Consider the following 14,012-nt stretch of genomic DNA (forward strand, 5'->3'; position numbering starts at 1 on the left):
CAGAATGGTTTGCAAGTATGATAAAAACAAATTAAAAGGTGCAATAAAATCCAAACACAAAGGTAAGTGTTCATGACTAAGAAATAAAACAAGTTCACACAAATGCTTGGGCAAAGTTAAATGCCGACTTGAAGAACTCATCGAGTATGGTGTGATTGTGCAGTTCCAGAAAATATCCATACATCCCCCTCCCTCCCCCCCCCCCCCCCCCACGGACGGAAGGTTTTTGTTTTGCACCCTCCACTTCCCCCAGGAAATTCCAGTTCAGCTTCATACTTTGCTTCTAAAATTTTCGCTTTTAAGACCCCCCCCCCCCCCCCCTCCTTTCCCAGGAATTCCCATATACCTTCCATAGGTATGGATTTTTCCTGGTACTAGACATTATCTCAGCAGTCAAGTTGTTCTACTCATTCATTATCCTTGATCACAAACTATATGCTTGGAGTGGTATGAACTGCGTGAGGATGGCAGGTTTGTAGGAGAGTTTGGTGCTCGACATAAGTCAGAATATTGTCACTTCTGCTTGGTTTTCTGAGTGTTTTGTAGAGCATTCATTTACGGCTCACCATCTGTCTCCTGGGTTATATTTGCACACCAGTAGAGATGGTTTAGTGCCTGGGTGACACAGCCTTCTTCCCTTTCACAAAGACATATGGTGACTGAGGGCATTTACTGTACAGCGGATGCATGTGCCCCAAGGTTATCTTCCACTTGCCTTGCGCAAGGGGCTTTTAAACAATTACCTCTTTGAACATTTTATGGACGACTACTGATTGTTTTTATAGAAATTGTGAATGTATGTCAACTTTAGATAGTCTTTTAAGGACGGTGCCTAATAATACCGATTAAGTATTTTTGTGCGGCTTATGACTATGAGGGAAAAACAGATCTTAGCAAGGCCTCTTGAAATCCAAAAAGACAATTGGGGGTCACCACGCATTCTTCAGAGATAATTAAGCAATAATATCTCTAAAAAGCGCCAAAATATAAAGCAATGCATGGGATTTTTTTCCTAAATTGAAGCTTAATTATCTCTGAGAAATGCATGGTTACTGCTAATTTTCTTTTGAGATAACAAAAGCACTTGCTAAGTTCTGCTTTCTCCGTATAGTTTTAAGCCGCGCAAAATTATCCCTGTATTAGTAGGCACCACCCATAGGAAACCCGAGTATCTTGAGATGCGCAGAATGTATGCGTAGTAACAATAGTAGGCACCGTCCTTAAAACATTGTTCTTTTTCGTATATACTGTAGATTTTATTACTGACTGTATTGTTTTACACATATATTAATTTTGTAAAGCACCATGTGCGCAGGAATGGTGCTATGTAAATAAAGTTATTATTATTTATTTATTATTATTATTATTATTATTATTATTATTATTATTATTATTATTATTATTATTATTATTATTATTACTGTGAAGGACCTTGTGGTTAAATAAGGAGCATGCCTCCGAACTTGCTCGAACAGTTCCTTTAAGGTCTCCAGGATACACATACATATTCTGATGTGGGTCTGACCAGCAAACCTCTCTGGGCAGGAGTGAAGATTCCTTTTGATGAAGCTTGATGATCAACCACCTCTAGAGGCTGTTTTTAACCATTCCATTTATAGACTTGCTCTACGTTGTTCGGTCAAGTGTGAATAATTTATATTCGCACCAGAACGAACAACACTGAGCCAGCCTAACTACAGCAAGGTTATCAAGCTACTAAAGATAATAAGAGTGGGAGACTTTGTTTATGATCAGCAAATTTCCTTATGGAGCTGACTTCTTTAAAGGTTTTAGATAGACAGACAGACAATTCACAATTTATTCAAAATAAATGTATGATCTAAAAAAGAAAATTAGTTGGTTAAAATGAGTGGTAGAGGCTGATGTTGCTGTGAAATTAAACTCATTAGGCATTCCTGTAAGAATAAACACCTGGGACATTACTGACTTGCTGAAATGCATTTGTAGTACAAATTTGCACCTATCAGTGTTAAGACTGGGCACGTACATGTACCCTTGGCATTTCACAGTCAAACTACATGTAGTGACCAGTACAGATCCAGTGTGTCGTATACATAAAGTCAGTATACATGTAACTCATGGTGTGTCCTTACTAGGGAAGCAGAAGGGGGTCTTTCTTTTCAAGTTCCCGGGGTGAAACTCTGGAACAGTATTCCCTTTGATGTGTGCAAGAAGGAGACCATTGGCTCTTAAAAAATATTTTTAGCTTAGTAATTGTAAGTTTATATACATTAATAACTATAACAGGGAAGCAGAATGGGGTTGTTCTTTTCAAGTTCCTGGGGTGAAACTCTGGAACAGTATTCCCTTTGATGTGTGCTAGAAGGAGACCATTGGCTCTTTAAGTCTGCTCTTAAAAAATATTTTTAGCTTAGTAATATAATTATTCTAAGTTTATAGTGTGTGTTACATTCTTATCTCAGACATTCAATTCATGTACCTACATTGTATTTTTAACCTCCTCGGGTTTCAGCATATTCAATTTTTGGTTTTGTAACCTACTGTGACTATCTTAGATGTGTTTTAAGTACTGAATAATTTTTAAGGATAGAGGGCCATTAGTTTATCAGAAATAATTTCTGTTACATGTTACCCTCTTTAGATAAAGTTGTTACTTACTAAAGGAAAAACAGTCACCAATATTGAGGAAGGTTTACATAATCTGGGAGGCAATTTTGCTGAAAAAATGTCCAAAAGCCACACATCTACCCACAGTCTTTCTTTCTCCACCCATTCCCCCACCCCCTTAAGATTGACATTAGAGAGATTTAGAATTGCGCTAACGGCAAACGTGAGATTCCCATTATTGTTTTCTTGAAAAAATGAGTTACATGTACTTACTTCTGACAACAAGGTAGAGTTTTAGGTTATCCCTACCAAAGGTTAAACTTAATTATGGGAGAAGGACTTTTCTCTTTAGTGGCATGAAAATTTTCATTGAACTCGCTTTAAACATTGCAAATGCCAAAAGCATACAGACTTTCTGTAATTGAGCAAGACCTTTTTTTATCATGACTTTTGATGATGTTTCCTTGTAAGTTTGTTATATTTTACGCTTCTTAATTGATTTAATTTTAATTTCTGTATGTAATGTATTTTTTAAGATGCAGGGCCCCTATGAATATCATCCTTTGAGCTGAATGGGCCACCATAAAGTTATTTTAATTTACTTTTCTTTTTTTTTCTTAATAGAAGAGAATAATTCAAAATAATTATTGACTGGCATTTGATGCTAATGCAAAACTACTCAATTTTAGTTAGGAACTAAAAAAGCGAGAGACAAGCTTAGGATAACATGATCATGTGGTGATTTCTGCCGTTTGCTGTTATTTTAATTTACTTTTCTTTTTTTTCTTAATAGAAGAGAATAATTCAAAATAATTATTGACTGGCATTTGATGCTAATGCAAAACTACTCAATTTTAGTTAGGAACTAAAAAAGTGAGAGACAAGCTTAGGATAAACATGATCATGTGGTGATTTCTGCCGTTTGCTGGAAACATAATTCCAAATCTCTCCATTGATGGGTACATTAGCAATATATCTAATCTTTTGCTATCATTTCACAGAGACACGAAGATGTGCAGAGAACTTGTTGGTCAGCATGGTGTTAAAATCCTGAGCACATACGACAGTCATGGACACACACCTCTGCACTGGGCAGCTTTAGGGGGTTACAGCGAATTAATAAAATTCTTTATAAACTGCGGCGTTGAAGTAGAGAGACAAAGTCGTTCTGATTATGGACCCTATCCTATCCACTGGGCATGTGTGAATGGTCACATTTTGTGTGTGGATCTTCTCATTCAAAATGGGGCGTCAATAGACTGTACAGATAACAAAGGTTGTACTCCGCTTATCATTTGTGCGCAATATGGAAAAGCAATGCTGGCAGGATACCTTATAGGGAAAGGGGCAAAGAGTTTTCTAACAGATCATGAAGGTGATAATGCCTTGCATTGGGCCTGTTTCAAAGGTGAGCTACTTATGGAATGTTTTTGTGGCAGCCATGTTGGGGGAGCCAAATGATATAAGATATTAAATTTTACATAAAAATAAAATTTATTTCTTAAAGGAAAATCATTCTGTTGTTTTGCTCCTCCAATATGGCTGTTGTGAACACACTGTATTGTTCAAAGGGAAAAATAAATAAAAGTAACCATCATTGAGCAATTGAAGGGTTTCCTTAAAAGGATGCATGTTGTTCTTTTGGTCAGAAAGTTAGAAGTATGCTCCAAATTTGCCTGGTTAATGCACTGTAGATTTTGTGGTTTAGATCTTGATCCACATTAGCTTTTTGCCTAAAGGCTGAATTGTAAGGGAATCAATCACATTGAACTGCCACTGCATTATAGTAGAGACAGATTCTTAGTAAATAAAAATAAATAAATAAAATAAAATTAGCCTTGGTAAAAAATCTTGACTACACACTAGCATTTAGCGCAAAAAATCCATAGTGCTGGTCAAACCTTGGCAAACTTTGAGTGTTTTTCTGGCTTTTTAGCCAGAAAAGCAATGTACGCTCCTTGAAGAGGAAACCCAATAAATTGAAGGGGTGCATGGAAATAAGCCACCTGATAGACTGCTAGATTCTTCAAACAAATTTCCTTGTTCTACCTTCTATGAACAAAGGAGAATTTAACATGAGATCACGATCGAATCACTTAGGGCTTTATTCCACGCACCCCTTCAATTGATCTTGAAATCATCAAATATGTAAGATTAGCAAAGAAGTTCTGGTTCATTATTTTAGTCACATGCATTGGGTCAGTTCCAGAAAATATCCTTACTCTGCCAACAGAAGGGACTGGAAAATTTCCAAGGGTGGAAGGGACCCTCCAAGGCCAAAACTTGTAAGGAAAGTATGAAGATAACTTGGTGGAATTTCCAGAGGGGGTTAGGGAGGGGGTTCTGCGGGGGGGGGGGGAGGTATGGATATATTCTGGAACTAGACATTGCTTGATAAAAATCAACTGCAGGACTAACCCCATGGAAAGTTCTCCAAATTTTCATTTTACACCTGGACACACATTCAGTCATAAATAAATTCAGTGTTGAATAAAACACTCAGAAAGCATTTCACATCTCCAGATATTATTTACCTAACAAGTCATATTTTGGTTCGTTTTGGTGGTGTGAGAAACATCACATTTGATGTTTGACCATCACACTTCTGATGCAGAGGGGCTTCAACAAATTATGCCTTAGAAGGGGGCTTTAATTACAAACAGACAGTGAGCTACATTGACATCTCAAAATTAAATAATTTCAGAATCCAAACAAGGATGGCTTCAATATGTACACTGAGCAACATCCTTGCTGAAAGATCACTCTGTTACTTTATTGGATCCATGAATTTGTCTTTGATAATGATTGTTTTTTTCACAGGTCACAGTGAAGTTGTTCAGTTGTTACTGTATTCTGGTTTTGATCCAAAACAAAAAGACAGGTTTGGTCAGGTAAAGTAGCTATAAGTTGCACTACTCTGTTCTACTGTGTTTTAGTTTGTGTCTAGCCCAGAAGATGGGAATATCAATGAAAACAAACATGGGAGGTAAGAACGGCTTACATTGCTTTGAAATTTTTTCACCAAGGTTTTGTTGTTGTTGTTGTTGCAAATAAGGTGTTGAGCAAGATGGTAAGATGGTAACTGGTTTTCACAGCAAGGAAGGAAGATATGTGGCTAAAATGGAATTTTTAGGCATTGTTTCAACTTAAGTCAAGGCATTTAGCAGTCGGCTTGCTGGCAGTATGTGATCTGCATGGTGGCCTGGCCCTATTTGCGGGTCTTCTTTGTCATTGTGTTCTGTCTCGCGTTTTATTTGAACTGATCTTTGTGGATTATTAGTAGGGAATCATTGTGGATTCTTACTTCAGTTGCATTTCAAAAGAATGTCCCCTTGAAACAGTTGTGATACAGTGCTGAACACCAGTGAGTTGCCTAAATTTTTTGCACCAGCACCTAACACTTCACTTGTTGGGCTCCTAACTTTTCAGCTTTTGACCTTGTGGGCTCCTTGAAATTTTTCTTAGGCAAAAGCCTTGATTAGGGTACCAGAAAATTACTTATTTTGGTCTTTAAAGGAAACCTCCACTTTTGAAATAAATTAAGTTTAAATATTGATAATTGTTGAAAATACAATCTAATTTCGTATTTCATTGGAAAACATGGAAATAAGATTTTTGTGTCGGACAAAACAGAATTAAATTATCACCTATTTTTCATTTTCAATGTCCCATGCGCCGCCATCGTGGATTTCATGACGTAATACAGTTGCTCAATTGTTTTACACAAAAGAACTTCTGCTTACTGTAAATAGCGGCAACCGTATGACATCACAAAATCCAAAATGGCGGCGCCTGGGAAATTTAAAAACAAAAATAGGCCATAATCATATTCATTTCTTTGCACGCTTGAATGTTATTTCTACTTTTTAAACTAAAATTTAGAATTTATACACTATTTCTAACAATTTACTGTCAATTCGTTGTCGGAGTGGAGGTTCCCTTTAATAGGGTCAGGGTTTGAAGGACTGAGCTGCACAAACCCATCAAAAATTCTGCGGAGTACCCCCACCCTGCGGGAGATTGCTGTTACTGGTATTTGTTGTAGATGAATTTGAAATCGAATTGCTACATTCTATTCTAGACGCCTCTTCATCTGGCCTGCCTGAGTGGAGACTTAACCACTGTAGAACACATTGTGGACATGGTAGGCATTGAATATTTGCTTGCGCTTCATGGTTGTAAAGTAAAACATGTATGTACAACACAGTTTGTTTTCATTCTTTATTACAATGTGCATTTTAATAAATCATTAAATAAAATAAAACCCTAATGAATGTTTTATGTTTTTTTTAATCCAAAAATATCCATTTTCCCGTCAAGGATGGGTTTTTCATTTAAATGTCACTCAAGTATTTGCACATTCAGTTGCTTTTTAAAACTCTTTAAACAACCTCAATACTCAACAAACTTTTAGTCTTGAATTAAGGATGGTGCCTACAAATGCAGAAGTATTTTTGTGTGGTTTATGACTGTGCGGGAATAGTAGATTTTGGCAAGGGCTATTGGAAAAAAAAAAGCAATAAAATATAAAGCAATGTATGGTGTTTTTTTCCATATTAAGGCTTTGTTATCTCTAAAAAATGCATGGTTTACCCCCATTTTTCTTTCTGGATACCAAGAGCGCTTGCCAAGTTCTGCTTTCTCCACAAAGTTTTAAACCGCGCAAAAATATCCCTCTATTAGTAGGCACCACCCATAGGAAACCCGAGTTTCTCAAGATGTGTATCTAACATATGCGCAGTAATAAAAGTAGGCACCATCCTTATTGATGTTGGATACTGGATCGAACATCATTATAACATCAAAGTATTGATTAACATAATGTTTTAATATTTCTTGACAATAATAATGACAATAAAACTTAATCTGCCTTACAAAGATCATTTTCAAGTGCAATGCATGTGTACGCTAACATACAAACACATAGCTAAGAAATTGCGAGAAGGAAAATTGAGTGGAATTTTTATTCTTTGGTCAATGAATTTACAACATACCAGTGCGTAACCCCTGAGTCATGAGAAAGTTCATTTATTAGCCAAAAATGGGATACAAGCTAGCCTGTTGTTAGAGGAACAGTCATAGCATACAGTAGCAAGCTATTTTATAGCCTGGGCTGTCTGTAATGGTACTAATGTTTTGCCATAATAGTCATAACTTAAGAATATTAAGCTGCACTTGTGTTGTAAGTAATATTTCGTTTTATCAACTGTAATTTGACCACCAAAAGACATTTTTAGAGCTGACACTTTGGACACTTTGTTCAGAGTTTTAAAGAAAAGTCTGACGGCATCTTGTCTTTTCAGTTAACCAATCATTTTGGCAGTTTGATTGACAGGCTGAGCCAAGTTCAACTTCCAGAAATGTTCTATCTTTAGGAATGTTTTACATTGAAATAACTGTATATTGAATTAGTAAAGAGAATAATATTGAAAGTCTTGATCCTGTAAATTAAGCTCACTTTTAGCGTTAACCTGGAAATTGAAGCACAAAACGTTTAAAATGCTGCCTTCAGTTAACTGTAAGTCTATTCTTTCCAATTTTTAATGTCAACAATTTACAAATTTATTTAATATCCCAAAAAGTAACACAGCAAACTGAAGTTAAATTTAAAGCATAAAATTATTTAATAAAATGGTAAAAATAAAATATATGTAGTATTGCTGTTCAATTGTTGAAAGATTTTCACACATTTAAAATTTTTTGAATGCCACATTTGCTTCACTTTTCATAATCCTTTTATAATTTTTTTCCTTCTTTATTGATGCTTATTAATTTTTAAAACGCATCTACACAACTTACTCTAAAAGATTAAAAGATAAATAAATAAGTAAATAAATAAATAAGTAAATCAACAGCAAAGGCATATAAACAATTATTTTCATTCCTTCATTCACCAGTTTGTTTGCTATTATTCACTTGTCTGTTCCTTCATCCATCCATCCATCCATCCATTCATCCTGTTTCACCCTTCCATCTTTCCATAAGTCCGTCCATCCATCAGTTGTTTCATTTCTCTTTTTGTTTGTGTTATGGCTTAAAATTTAGGTTGGTTTAAATTTTTTCAAACCAGTTTAATTTTTATCTTCCTTTGTGTATTATTCATTACCATAATCTGAGACAAAGGGAAATTAAAATCCAACTGGTCTGAAAAATTTTTAAACCAAAAGAATTTTGAACCACAACATTTGTTTGTTGTTTTTTGTACAGTACAAGGTAGTGACATGAGTTTTTCTGTTTTCATAGGATGTTGAATTAGATGCTGTTGATAGCAATAAGAAGACTCCTTTACGACTGGCTATGGGGCGAGAATACAACGAAATTGTGTACTACTTACAAGGAAAACTAAACCGAATTGTCTCCTGTCAGTTGAGGTGGGTTCCTTAAGTTTCATGAGAAGTTCTTTTAAAACACTTCATATTTCTTCTCAACTTCGTCTGTTTTACATACTGAAATAATGGTTATAGTGCAAATCTAAACATGTTGAACACTTATATTAGACATTGAAAGAGAAAATTGAGAAAAAAGAAGACATAATAGCCCTTTTCATGGTTTGCTCTGCTCATTTGAATTACAATGGAATCTAGCATATATGTGAGGCAATTTCAGGCTATTTTGTAGTTTTAGCCCGAAATTGCCTTCCATCCACGTTAGATAACATTGTAATGCAAATGAGAAAAATTAACCGTGAAAAGGGCTATTATTTGCCAATAAGAGCCAAGTGGGTTCATCACTGTCCATTTGTTTAAGTGTCCTGCAATTTAAGCTCTCATTCAATGACTGACTGAAAATTGAAAATGTTTAATTGGCTATGAAAATAGTCAAATCTATGTGTCCTTCATTGATTGATATCACTGTCAGTTACATAATACATTATTCTTCCCTCTTCAATTTTGTTTTTGCTTTTTGTCAAATTACAAGCCAAAATAAGAGCTAAAAAAGGGAGAGGGCATCATTAGTGTGTGAGTCATCTCTCTTCATTTGCACCATCAGTAAAATGAACTGGTGGCCTCCACATTCATTTCAGGAAAATTCACTCAGAGTGCACTTTGTTTAAATCTGTTCCATGATACCTTAACCCTATAACCCCTTATATCAAAGAACAAAATCTCCTATCTTGTCCCCATACTTCTCTAAAAAACGTACTGGGGAGAAGTTATTAAAATCAGCGTCATGAAAATTCACTTCTTATGACCTCAGGGTTCAAGGGTTAAGCAGCTGACTTCCATGGTGCTACATGATCGTGTTTTGAGACAGACATACAGTCACGTACTTTAAGTTGTCTGTGTCTGACTTTCGTGTTACTTATTGTTCTTAATTTTCTGTTTTAGGGATATTGTGTTTGGTCCACCTGGTCGATCTAAAGCAGGAATCTTGTTTTACTTTTGTAACCTGTTTCTCTGGGGCTATCCTGTCTACTTCTACTACGTAAGTACCTTTCGTTGGTGTGTTTAATAGCACATTCGACTCTTGACTTGAGTGTTGGAGGATTGTGTCTGCTAAATATAGAAAATGCACTGAGTACAGATATGTATACATCCACTCTAAAAGGCATATTTTAATATGTGTTGTTGCCTGTTGTCAACACTACAATGTGAATACCAGAGACTTTTATAGACTCTTTCAAAAGTGTAGACTTGTGAAAATGCATAATTTCATTTTGTAAAATAATGTTTCTGGCTAGCCTGAAGTCCACTTGGACTTTTCTTTTTTTTTTCATTTTAGAGATACATTCACATGGTCAAAAATGCTTTGCTAAGGTTTCAACCTAGTGAAAGCTGGAGACATCTGATAATGTATTAGTCTGAATGGGGCCTAATTGTCCGTGTACGCTACTGCCTAAATTATTTTCAGTCGTGTGACCCAAACAGTGTATTTGTTCAGTCGTATGTATGTTTGGTTCAGCATTATCTGTTACTCTAAATAACTAAATTTTTGTGAATAATCATATGACGTGCTAGTGTGGTCAGTACAAGATAGTAAATGGGCAACATCCTTTCATTCAGTAAGTCCCTAGTTCGTCAAATTCTGCAGGGCCAGCGCAATCTTTTTGTTGGTTGTTTGTTTGTTTTCAGTTACCTTTAATCTTTAGGGTTGGTTAAATTGTGTAAACTTTGTTACCACCAACCACTTTGTAGTGTATAAAAATATTGTCGTTACAAGTTGTATACATATTAAACTCTTGCAACTTGAATGTCGCATGGCTCAAGTTCAACTTTAGTTAATGAATCTAATTTTTACTCAAGTGGACGGTCGTTCGTTGAACTGTCTTTATTTCGTTCCAGGTTGTTCCAGATACATGGACTCTAATTCCTGGGGCTCACTACATGTTTCTGACCTTAAATGTATTTATGTGGATATCATTGTATTATGCCAATGTGAGGGATCCAGGATTCATCCCATGCAACAGTCCTGACTATGACATGGCTTTAAAGCAGGTTCGTACATGTCACAGTATATGCATACTCGTTTATCAGGTTTGCTCTGGTCATACTTGTGATGATTTAGTCATTTAATCACTTGATAGACGTCTTTTAAATTACTGCATAACAATTTGATTGTCTTGCGGTTATGTTAGTGTGAATGTACTTACAGTCTTAGAGATGAGTTAATCTCGAAAATGAACTCTAATTTTATATAGTTATGGCATTTTTCTCTTTTCTCGTACTTTCTTACCAACCTGCTTCCGGTACTGCTACCTTCGTTGAAATCGCTTCCATGCAATTTGAAAAGGGAACATCCACCCTAAGAAAAAGTCAACATTAATTTTTGGAACTAATGTCTAAATTCCAAAGCTTAGTTGAAAAAGAGTGGAGATAACATTTAAGTGTACTAAAAATTGGATAATATATCGTTGTCGTCCATTTTCGCTTTTAAATTCCTGTGCGCCGCCATTTTGGGTTTTATGACATCATACGGTTGGCGCTATTGTCAGTTTTGTGTGAAATAACATGGCAACCGTATGACGTCATGAAATCCAAAATGGCAGCGCATGGGAAGCAAAAACAGTCGAAAACACAATTCTGTTTTGTTCGAGATAATGAAATATTATTTCCAAATTTCCAACGAAATTTGCATTTTCCAATGTTTTCATTCGCTATCTTTCTGCAAGAATCTAAATCTCTTGTTTTCATGCTGTGAGTTCTGACGTTCGGTTTCTCCGCACCAGGTTCCATTTTACGAGGAGTGGCAGGCGAAGACTGGGCAGAATCCACTGGAGAATCTCTGTCACACGTGTAGACTGGTGCGACCACTGCGCGCAAAGCATTGTAGGATATGTAACCGATGTGTGAAGCATTTTGATCACCACTGTCCCTATATAAACAACTGTGTTGGCCTCAAGAACAGGTGAACTAAACAAGAATTGTGTTGAGAGGTGTGCAGTGAGGCTGTGGCTGCGTTCGTTTTCCGGATAAACGATGAACGGAACAGTTTTGAGATATCGCTCTTTTAAATGCATTTAACTGTAACATCTAATAGATTTGGCCAACATATGCAAAACTGACGTTATATTTTTGTACGCTGCGACCTGTTTCTCGAAAGCCTCGGCAACTAACCAGACAAGAAAACTATTAATGTCCATGCCAAAACTTTGGGCTTCATGAATGGAGGTAAAAAAACAGAGGACCCCGATAAAAAGCATACACACGTGAAAGAAGAAAAAGAAAAAGCAAACAAATCAGTAGTCCCGACCGAAAATGGCACTCTCCAAGATAATGCGCCGAAACTATTTAACAATCTACCAGAAACTATTAGAAGCTGTAATGATTACAGAACCTTTTTAGGACTCTGAAGGAATTTTTTAAGAAACAGAGTACAAAGCGATTAGTTAGTTTTACTGTAATTGGTTTCCGTTAATCCTGTTTCTACTGTATAATTTGTAAATAACTTAATTTGATTTATTTTGTAATTGTAATTAATGTAATTTAACAGGGAAGAGCCACCCAGTGGATCTGTTAATAAACCATTATTATTATTAATATTATTATTATTATTATTATTATTATTATTATTATTATTATTGTTGTTATTATTATTATTATGTAATTTCATGCTATCTTTATATTACTTTTCTTATATATTGTAATTTCCTTTTGTTGTAAGCCATTGAAATAGTGCACAATAAAAAACCTTAAAAACCTTATTATTATATTAACAAATCAGCAAATAAAAAGACACACACGCACAAGAAAACCTCAGAGCAAGACGAGATTCAAACCAAACTCAAACTCAACCCGCTAAGCTGATTGCCTGTTAGTAGCTTTCTTCAGTCGATCAAATCTGATATCAATCAAATCTTTAACCAGGTGTTTGTTTCGGTTTCTTCAGGGGCGCTTTCTTCATATTTGTAGCATGTGTTGCAGCAGGTAGTATGATGACAGTCTATTTTGCCATCACAATGCTTCGTCTGGGTGGATTCAGTTGGATATATACCATTGGACTTCTGCAGTTTATTGTGGTGTCTCTTCTCATGGGAGCTCTCTTCATCTTTGTAGTAAGTATTCGTATGATCTTCCCATTCGTTCGTGTATTCACCAGGCTTAACATATTCCATCACTTTTATTTCATTGCGCATATGCCACACATTGACATTCCAATCCTAGCAGTGTGCAGGCCGATGTTTGTCCCATGAACCTAGTTTAATGGCCTTAGCTCTCACGAGTCTCCTGTAGCTCAGTGGTAGAGCATCCGAACTAGTAATCTCAAGGTCTTTGGTTCGACTCCAGGTGCTCCGTTTCTCGAAAGTCCCTGTAACTTACCAGGCCCGATAAGTGATTCTGGTGATAAATGTTTATTAACAGAAGTCAATTTTCGTTGGCTTTCAATACTAAATTTTAAAATGTTACAATTCTATGAAAACGTTGGCCAAGTACCATGTCTGCAATCTTTGTGTAATCGGCGAAAAAACATTAAAAAATATACCTATCGGGCCCGGAAAGTAACCGGGACTTTCGAGAAATGGCCCCTGATAGGAGCACTCGGATTTCCTTGTTCCGAGTATGCCTGTGTCACTCACTGAATAATACATCATTCTCAGTGAAATATGTTTGCGCCTCTTGCTTTTATGCTTGCAATAGGAGCATTCAGAGGGGCAAATCAGTGCAGCAACTGCGTTTTTGCTGCAAATATATCTAGACCACGCAAAAATGGCCCGTTTTATTTCTCGTTTCTCAGTAACAGGCCTATTTTTTTTATCTTCAAGTCCTCATCACCTTTACTCAGATAAGACTGTAGCCATTAACCTCTAGAGACATAATGATTCATTTTGCAAAGTCTGCATTCTGTTTGTTCAAGGTTTCTCATGGTAGCTTGTGTTTCGGATGTTTCTTCGGTACAGTAAACTCACAGGTAGCCTCGTTTGCCTCAGGTACATGTGGGCTTGTCGTTTGGTTGACTTGGAAACGTTTCACGCTCCATGGAGATTT

General features: G+C 36.1%; 1 protein-coding gene across 3 annotated transcripts in view; it reads left to right on the forward strand.

Moving 5' to 3' along the window:
* The window catches only part of LOC146481529 (uncharacterized), a 28,031-nt gene that overhangs the window by 12,324 nt on the left and 1,695 nt on the right, over positions 1–14,012 (forward strand). For all 3 annotated transcript variants that reach the window (XR_014864436.1, XM_085108304.1, XM_085108303.1), the window contains exons 2-9: positions 3,591–3,997; positions 5,410–5,480; positions 6,671–6,733; positions 8,833–8,960; positions 9,918–10,014; positions 10,872–11,024; positions 11,756–11,934; positions 12,916–13,081. Coding sequence is in view for 2 of the 3 variants with exons in the window: in XM_085108304.1 (XP_084964430.1) it covers positions 3,591–3,997; positions 5,410–5,480; positions 6,671–6,733; positions 8,833–8,960; positions 9,918–10,014; positions 10,872–11,024; positions 11,756–11,934; positions 12,916–13,081 (1,264 nt within the window). In the remaining variant the exon portion in view is untranslated. The remainder of the gene's footprint in view (positions 1–3,590; positions 3,998–5,409; positions 5,481–6,670; positions 6,734–8,832; positions 8,961–9,917; positions 10,015–10,871; positions 11,025–11,755; positions 11,935–12,915; positions 13,082–14,012) is intronic.

The sequence above is a fragment of the Pavona decussata genome, unplaced genomic scaffold (assembly GCF_977016875.1).
Source record: "Pavona decussata unplaced genomic scaffold, jaPavDecu1.1 SCAFFOLD_49, whole genome shotgun sequence".
Lineage (NCBI taxonomy): Eukaryota > Metazoa > Cnidaria > Anthozoa > Scleractinia > Agariciidae > Pavona > Pavona decussata.